A 9483-nucleotide genomic window follows, 5' to 3' on the forward strand; every position below is an offset into this window, starting at 1 on the left:
TTCTACCAGAAAACTTAAAAATGCCCAAAGTAGTAAACAGTAACAGAATCACTTGAAAGAAGAATCTCAATGAGATACCGGTAGGGGAGGATATCATTGTCATCTCTGCAAACTGATCTCAAAAATAGCTTCTTCATCCATCCTCCATCATGCTGCTGCTAACCGATCAAACTTGCTTCTTCATATTCTCCCATCCACAACTCAAATCGGAGACGCATTCAGCACCTACCTAATAATCTAAAAATCGTGAAATGTTTTGGTCCGACTGATGGATCCTGATCCTACCATGTTGTGTATAACAGATAACTGGGACTACATTGATTCAAAAAAAAAAAAAAAAGACTAAAGAAGATAAAAATCTCATTATCTTCTCTAAGACACAGTTGGTGGTTTGACTTATTTCAGTCAAAAGAATAGGGAAGGTTACCTACTAATTTAACTAACATCAATCTGGAGTTTCTAATTGTTTTCCAGTTTTGGATGAGCAAAATACCTCCCTTTAACCTAATCCTCTGTCTGAAATCTATGTTCAATAACAAGTGCTACATAAAGCTAAACTGCCCTGCAGTACTCCCACTGCAGGTTGGACACATTGCACCAATTGAACCAGCTTCTAACTGGTTAGAATCTTGATAAAACAGATTTCTGCACCAAACGCATACCATAGTCACCTGATTACTGCCAGCTAAATTTGGCATTAAATTGTCTTTTCCGAGCCAAAATGACGAATTAAATCCTTGTTCTATATCCACATCGTAAGGTAAAACTCGAGGCTCTTCTTGAAGGGAATTTGAACTTTGTGTGCTCATGAAACTATATTCCACTGGTCCACTTCTGTCTGAGCTCAACCCATCAAAGCCAGTGTTGCCATCATACTTCTCATTCTCTCCAAAAAGATTGGGAACCTGTCCAGAATAGCAAGTTAAGAAATATATGATAAGTTATCGAATATAATGGTTAAAAAATACACAACACTCTTCATAACTAAAAAAATATCTGCAAGTCTTTACTGATCGTTTCTAATAGGAAAATTGGTTAATTAAGAGTATATGCAAAGAGAACTGCAACTACTACTTAACTAATATGCTATAGCATTTTTCTTCAAATGCATGGCAGAATGATATATTTCTCAAACTAAACTAGTCAGACACACATATTATATATATACAGAAAGAAAATTAGTCCAATATATTATATTGCATACCTTATCTGACAAAACATCGTAAGTCTGGAAACAATTAGATGACTGCGCTACTGAGGTTGAATTGTCTGCTGAGCCACCTTGCATGACATTTTCTACACCCGCTCTCCAAATACTTCCAGCCATGACATCCTCATTAGGTTTGGCATCTCCACAACCAAAACTAGTAATGATCTTCTTTCCAGAGTTATCAACTTCATCTAATTTGTGTTCATTCCACAATTGACTATGAAAAACGGTGTTGAAATTACTTCCAAAATCCCCTGCTTTTTCCTTGAAAGACGAATCCCTTAAATCAATCCCTACTTCTCCGTGTTTATCGGTCTCCAATCTTTTCTGGAGATTATCCTGAACGCCATATGTTTCCTCCATGCCAAGTTGGAAAGTTGTGCAGTTCAAATTTACACCTAGATCCACATGAGAATTGTCGAAAACAACATTTAGATCATGATGCCTAGGGTTTTCTAGACAATCAAATTTAGATTCTTTCAAAGAGTTGTTATAGCTCATGTGCATGGTATATTCCTTGGTAGAAGCTTCTGGTACATTGGTTGTAGAAAACAATGCACTTGCAGACCTTTGCAGATCATTACCTTCCAGTGTGCTTTGGTAAACTTTGGTATAGTCATCTTCTGCACATGATGCCCTTGCATTCATGGCCGGAAAAAGCGGGCAGAATGCAAGACTTTTTTCCTTCTCTATGTCACTGGCAGCAACTTTTTTCACAGCATGATTGTCACTATTACTTCTAACACTCTGCAGCTCACTAATCTTGGGCTCATCTGCACTTGTTTTCAAATCATTAAAAATCAGAGATTCAACCTCACTGTTCTTGTCACATGCCGGAGAAAGCAGACTACTCTCATCACCTTTCTTCTGTCCAAGCTCCTCTAGAACGCAAGCAGAAACATCAACCGCATCTCTTTCAGCTGTATTTACATGTTTATCTGGATGTGGAACAAATGCATAATTGTCCTCCTTCATAATCAGCTTATGGTCATTTGAATCAACAAGACTGCCACACTCCTTATTTTCCATATCAGACATCATGCTACTAGGTTTATGCTCACCTATGCAACCAGAAAGAACTCCGACATAATCTACAGTGGATCCTTCCTTGCCACAAGATGGGGTACCTATGCTGCTCTTTAAATCTCTGTTTCCTTTAGATGTTTCTGCCAGAAAGGATACACCATTCAGATCATCAATGTTCTTCCCTGAGTGATCTTCAGTATGTGGAATTGGTCTGGCTTTTATCAAACTATTCCCACCCGGCAGACTGGCATTACTGCATAAAACAGTTGTTGACTCAGTATCTACAGACCTACCATCTACTTTGCTCTCATCCACTGTACGGAAAAAATTGCCATCTTCCATACTAACACCACACGAATCAACAATGTCATTTGAACAAAGTAAACCTTCCTGTTCAGGTTCTTCTATGTTGGAGCCGACAATTACTTTGCTTATATCCACACATGTTTTTTCATTCGATGAAATAGGGGAACGGCTCACAGAACTCCCTTCCTGGTTATGACAACCATTACTGGTTCCTTCAGCTGCAATATCAGCAAACAGTTAGTCACGTGGTACAACAACAACAACAACACACCCAGTGAAGTCACGTGGTGTTCCACAATAATTATTATCATTGTCATTGAATGTAAATGCTTCAAAACTTAAACACAAAGTAGTTTTATTACGGGCAGTATCCATAGCCTCACCCAGACCTTCTAGTTTATCGTCAGTCTCCATGTGATCCTCCTCCTGGATTTTACTAGTTGGTGCAGGATTGTCACCAGCATTTTCTGTCAAGTTCCTCGGCAAAGCAACTGAATCCTGCATAATGGGATCCCTCAGCATGGCTCCGCTAGACACCACAGGTTCAACACCCCCTCCCAATTTGATTGGAAGCGATCCATCCACAGTCTTTACCTGCTTCTTAACATGGTTCCCAACATGACCATTGTATCGATGCTTTTCTTCAAATGTCTTATGGCAGAATTGACATTCAAATTTTCCGTCTCTAATTATTACCCCGTCAGTAATGGATTGACCACCATTTCTAGATCTCCTTCTCTGATGGGAAAATAACTGGTGCTGCAATAAATCATCCTTATTATTAAATGTCACATTGCATTTGTCACAGTGCAAGAGATCTCCTACTTGGACCTCCGATAGTTCTCCAAAATTCACTAGAACTTGCAACTCCCCATGACCAACAGCAGCGGATGAGTTATGAAAAACAGAGTTTTCCTTTTTGCCACCATCTTGAATTCTGAGATCTGAAGTCTGAAACATATTTGATGCATCAAAGCTCCATGTAAGGGGAAAATAAAGCAGGACCAGAAAAAATGTGTTATTTTTTTAAAAAAATGGTTAAGCTTACACTAACCAAAGCACATGCATTGGTGATCTCAACAGTTCCACTGCCATTCGCATATGTTGGAAGATTTTCCTTCCTTTCACCATGAAGAAAGAGCAAATATGAAGAGGCTTCCTTGCATGTGCCAAATTGCCGTCCATTAGGGCTGAGAAATTCAAATGTCTCACGTCATCTAAATTGAACGCATATAAGAGAGAGAGAGAGGAGTAAACAAATATCACAATACTAATTCCAAATCATGTGTAAACTGTTGGATAAGCTTGGGTTTTGTTCAAGCTACAAATGTCAGCAATTGCAAATTATGATAACAAGAAGAACCTATTAGAGAAAATGAAGGGAGATGGCTGGAAAAAGTAACCTTAAGATGTTATGAATCTATAAACATGATGCAGGTTACCTCTCCTATGTGGTTTGCGAGCTATTGCATAGGAGCGGGGGTTTTACCATGCGCGCACCCAAAGGGTAGCGGCTACGGGTTTCCCTTGTCATAAAAAAAAATACAATTTTTTGGTAAGGATGCGTTTGCCTCGAATAAGTAAATTTTATGCTTCTACTTTTTACAAGAAGCTGAAGTTTGTAACTTCTCCCACAACACCAAAAAACTACTTTTGTTTTCAAAAGCACTTCTCATTTTTTGCCAAATATCTCCAATCTCCAAAAAAAGTGTTTTCTTTCGGAATAAAAAAAAGGTTTTTAACTTGTCAAAAGCTTGGTCAAATAGGCTATAAATGTCCTTGAGGACATCAAAGAGACCAAACTGAACAAGGTTATTGCGGAAAAGGAAAAAAGCAAAGTCATATATATATATATATATATACACACACAAAATTTGCCTCACAAGAACAAGCTCTCTGGAAGGAAACAATAAAGGCTAGGTTTGGTATGGAGAATTTGTGGATCACCAACCTGTCCACACAACCCTATGGATCTGGAGTATGGAGATCCATCAGAAATTTATGGATCAAATTCTTTAACAAATGCAAAATCAAGGTAGGGAATGGTGGAAGGACTTTGTTTTGGGAAGACAAATGGGTGGATCAGGTGACTTTGAGAAATAGGTTCCCTATTTTGTTCAACATGAGCCTTCAAAAAGAGGCTACAATCAGAGAAATGAGAGATAATCAAGGGTGGGATCTAAGGTTTAGAAGACACCTAAATGATTGGGAGGTCAATAGAATAGTTGAGCTACTCAACATTCTAGGGCAGTGCAAAGATCTAAACACAAATGAGGACAATCTTTTTTGGAATCCAGATAAGCAAGGCAAATTTTCAGTTGGCTCGGCTTATAGAAGCTCACAAAAACCTGGTACTTATATAGGTGGATGGCCTTGGAAGATGATTTGGAAAGTCAAGATACCATTCAAGATAGCATGTTTCACTTGGCTGTTAGCCAATCAGGCTGCACTCACTCAACACAACCTCATGAAAAGAGGTATGCAAATTTGTTTCAGGTGTTGATTTTGTGAATGTGAAGTCGAGACAATAAATCATCTCTTTCTACATTGTAGAGAGACTGCGAAGTTGTGGCAGATTTTCATCAATTCAAGGGGAATCTGTTGGACTATGCCGAGGAACATCAAAGAAGCTCTAGCTTGTTGGAACAGGACACAGGGAGAGATGGAAGATTGTCCCTGCCTACATTTGGTGGTCTATACGGATGGAGAGGAACCAGAGATGTTTTAAAAACAAGAGCTGCTCTATGCAGAATCTAAAGCAGAATTGCCTGGTTCTTTTCTTTTTTTTGGTGTAAACATGAATATCCTCAAGATGCAGGATATTCCTAGTATTTTAGAGTTCTTATGACCTCCATAGGAGTTCTTTGCTTTTTGCAACTTTTGGATGTAAGTATTACTAGAATACTCCTTATGTATTCTTTTGTTTATAATACAAGTTACCTTTCTCAAAAAATTTACATTCTATTCAAATATATTTCTAAGGACAAATTCTTCCAATAATTTTAACTGTGATCCCCCTTTGGTAAATAAAATTCTTACTTACCAAAAGAATTCTAGAAATAATTTCATTTTTCTAATTTGTATACAAAATAGTAACATCAACCTTTTTCAAAGCAAATATTCCCACTGTTACATTATACGTGTCTTACTTTCCTTTTTAGTTTGCTTCGTGAAGTACATCAACTTTCTAGGTTTAGTAATTTTCGAATTCCAACACAATCACTTTACCCTTAATGGCACTTCCTTGTAGAAATAATACTGCATGTTTACAACATAAGATTCAAAGGGCACATTTCATATGTTATACACACCTTTAATTAAGACCACGAGATTCAAAATCTTCTCTACATTCTTTAAACTTTGAGCCTAGGCAAACCAAGACAATGAAATGAGGGAGTAACTTCTATAAAGTTGCAATAGAAACAAGTGAAGAAGTTTTAGGCATACAAACCTATGAATTGTATCGCCATGAAAATATAATCCCGATAAATGTGAAAAAGAATGGCCTAGGAAATTGATATGTAGGACTAAATTACCAACCAAAGTAGCTTGCTGCAGAAGAGAGGATTTATTCTTTGCAGCAGGTGCTTTTATGTGAGAATGCTAGTGAAACGGTGGATTACATGCTACTCTAGTAGCTTTCATGGCAAATTTGATCTATATTTTTATGCATTTTTGGAGTTCATTGGGTAATGTCATCAAATTTTAGAGAGCTACTGATATTTGGCAAACACATAGAATTGTCAGGAGACATAAGAAGCTTTGGAGGACAGTCCCCTTGTGCATAGCATGGACTATATAGCTAGAAAGGAAAAAAAGATGCTATGGTGGGAAGAGGGAATGAGTAGCTGTTACAAAATTTAAATGTATTCATAATTTTTTGTTTCGGAATAGAGGGTCTTTTGCAACTGATGTGTTGGATGTTCTGGACTTGCTAGAGTCTTGTCATAATTTGGACAAGTCCAGTTTGTGTTATCTTTTCAGACCATTTTGTTACCAAGGACATGACCCTAGATAGAAGGATATGGAGGTCAACAACTGGGGTAGAAGATTAAGAGGTAGTCAAGCTTTGTCTATTTTCCCTCATCAGTTTTGCTATTATTACGCATATGCATATTTTCCTTCAATTCTATTATTACTTATTGTTTCCTCTGCTTCGATTATCGTATTATGTGTTATTGCTACTATTCTCTTCTCCATTATGTTTCAGCATGGTTGCTTCACTACTATATTTTCCTTTCCATACTGGTTTTTATTATGCTTTACTTGAGTTGAGGGTTTATCGGAAACAACCTCTCTACATTCACAAGTAGGGGAAAGATTGTGTACACACCACCACCCCTTCCCAAAGGATAACACTAGGTATGTTGTTGTTGCTGCTATCAAAACAAATAAATATGATAGGAAACAAAACGCTAGTTGTATAACTCAAACTCCCAATGAAAGAGTCACGGCCAAATCACTTCATTCATTTCATTATCATCTATGTTAGGCTTTGATGAGAATCATGTCCCTAGAGACATCAAGATCCAGTTGCTTACCATAAATGATCAAAAAAATCAACTATGTATCAATCCTAAATTAGTTAAATTCAGTTCTATGAATCCTCTGTATTCATTGCTTTCTGTTCAAGTGCATTTGCTCAATATTTATGGTTAAACTCTAAAGCCAAATTAGAGTTCTCTAATACCCTAACCATAAAACACTCATGACAAGAAAATCAATAAAGGTAACAAAAGGCAATAAGAGAAACAAAAGCATTTCTAAAAACCTTATGTAGCGTCGACAATGCAACCATGAACGGCCTTCTTTCCTCTTAATAGAAAGCAAAAGCTTCCAACTTTTTGGCAGCACACTCCCAAACTCATCTGCATCCACAATCCTCCTCTTCTTTCGCGTACTCCCCCATTGCCCATTCAATCTCCCCAGAAACCCTAACAACTCCTCTGCATTCCCCAACCCCTCTGTCCTCCGCCTCAGTTCTAGGCCAAACGGATCCACCAATGCTCCTAGAACTGCCAAATCCACTGGTATACCATCCTTATTCATGATCTCTTTATCGCTATCATCCACATTTTGATAAACTACAATGTCCTTCACTACCTCATCCACTTTAACCTCAGCCACCCGGACACCATTCTCATTCTTCCTAGGCCGACCTCGTTTCCTTTTCTGCCCAACTGAACCCACATTGGCCAATTCGAGCCCGGGAACAGGCACATGCGAGGGTACAGATAAGGAATCGGAATAATCAACCCGGATAGGTACCAAATCGGTAGGGTTCTTTTGAGTACCCGAACCAAATAGTTGTTTAAGAAGGGTAACGATTTGGGAACTCTCCGAATTCGCTGGGCCATTGTTTGGAGATGGATTCTGAAGAGGGTGAGGAGAATTACGGAGGTGAGGTGTACGGCTACGGATGGCGGAGGAGGAAGCAGAGGCGGCAGCAGCGGGGGCAAGACGGAGACGGGAATAGGTTTGTTTGCGGGACCCAGCGGATTCATTGAAAACGGAACGGTCGATTTTAGGGATAATGACATCGTCGTCCCGGCAAGGGTTGAAAGCAGCGGTGGAACAGAGAGAGAGGGAGTAAAGTTCAGATTGAGAAAGGAGTCGGAGATCAACGGTTGGGATTGATTCTGCTTGAAGTGCGCCGTCAGGGACGGTGGCGGAAGAAGAATCGACGGTAACGGAAGCCATAAAAAAAGAATTGTATAAGTTTTGGGAGGGAAGATCGATTTGTTTTTACTTTTCAAGGAATTTTTAACTGTTGCTTGGTTTTGTGAACTTCTTTCTATTGGTAGAAGAAGAAGAAGCAGAGTGAGGTAATAGGTTATAGGCCTGTTTTATTTGGTTTGGATCGGTTACTGATCAAAATCCAAATCAAATCAACTTAATCGGTTTTAAAATTATTAAAATCAAATCAAATATAATATATATTTATCGGTTTAGTTGTTATCGGTTTTGGTTCGGATTGATTCTGTTATTAACCATAGACAAAAATGAAAGAAACAATTCAGTCAAAACGTCAAAAAAGTAACTACAATCAATTCAAAACAAAAATAGTTAGAATGACTGACATTACATAACTTTCAACCATTGAATTTACTATGACATTTTCAATCTCATAAAAAATTGTCATAGGCACTCATATACATGAAATCGATAAGATAAATACTATCACCTTGGCATTGTTGCTTTCATAAGTAAATTATAAATAAATCTTGATGAAAACACATATAAGATCTTTAAAATTGTTTGTAAAAATAATATATTATGTATATATAATAATAAAATATATGTATATAATATTGTCGGTTCGGTTCGGTTATTTCTTTGGATTTTTTCGAACAAAACCATAATATCCCCAAATAATATCGATTTTTAAAAATCTAAAACCAAACCACACCTAACCCAAATAAAATCGATTTATTTAATAGGTTTGGTTCGGTTTGAATCGGTTTTTATTCAAACCGTGAACACACCTAATCACCATTAAAAAAATTAGCACTCACATTTTTTTTATTAAGAATTGAACCTAAGAAATTAAGATTGTTAATTTACTTCCTTGATTATAAGTAGATATGTAAAAATTGAATTAACTGATAAATCGAACTGAAAAAAATATTAGAGTATTAATTTATCGGTATTGAATTATTAGGCTAACAATTTTTAAATGGCTTTGTAAGTATTTTTGGAAAAAATGTCTAATTAGATGTACAGTTATATCATATCTACTAATTCAATTTAAGCTTATAAATAACTATTTATTAATGAGAAAAAAGATAAATATACCCTTGAACTATCGTAAATGGTATGCAAATACCCTCCGTCATACTTTAGGGACATTGGTGCCCCTGCCGTTAAAAAACTAGAGCATATATGTCATTCACTCTAACGAAAGACTAAATAGGGACACGTGGCGCAATCTTATTCGTCGA

General features: G+C 37.2%; 1 protein-coding gene across 2 annotated transcripts; it reads right to left on the reverse strand.

The window, feature by feature from the left end:
* On the reverse strand, positions 1-8352 carry LOC125851050 (uncharacterized). Of its 2 annotated transcripts, none has more exons than XM_049530844.1 (5): positions 7314-8352; positions 3597-3732; positions 2932-3493; positions 1205-2760; positions 1-905 (listed from the first exon to the last, which is right to left on the reverse strand). In XM_049530844.1, the coding sequence occupies exons 1-5, from the start codon at positions 8240-8242 to the stop codon at positions 543-545; spliced, it is 3546 nt and encodes a 1181-aa protein (XP_049386801.1). In that variant the 5' UTR covers positions 8243-8352; the 3' UTR covers positions 1-542. The 2 variants fall into 2 exon arrangements, with proteins under 2 accessions (XP_049386801.1, XP_049386799.1); XM_049530842.1 differs by having other exon boundaries at positions 2926-3493.
* Positions 8353-9483: the final 1131 nt, after the last annotated feature.

This window comes from Solanum stenotomum, unplaced genomic scaffold, assembly GCF_019186545.1.
Source record: "Solanum stenotomum isolate F172 unplaced genomic scaffold, ASM1918654v1 scaffold21764, whole genome shotgun sequence".
In the NCBI taxonomy this organism is placed as follows: Eukaryota; Viridiplantae; Streptophyta; class Magnoliopsida; order Solanales; family Solanaceae; genus Solanum; species Solanum stenotomum.

Bases quoted from the DNA above. Each gene is read 5' to 3' on its own strand.
- LOC125851050 (XM_049530842.1), bottom strand. From the start codon at position 8,242: ATGGCTTCCGTTACCGTCGATTCTTCTTCCGCCACCGTCCCTGACGGC. The intron at 3,494-3,596 runs GTTAGTGTAAGC...AATATGTTTCAG, and splicing joins TCACCAATGCATGTGCTTTG to ACTTCAGATCTCAGAATTCA. The intron at 906-1,204 runs GTATGCAATATA...TATTCTGGACAG, and splicing joins ACGATGTTTTGTCAGATAAG to GTTCCCAATCTTTTTGGAGA.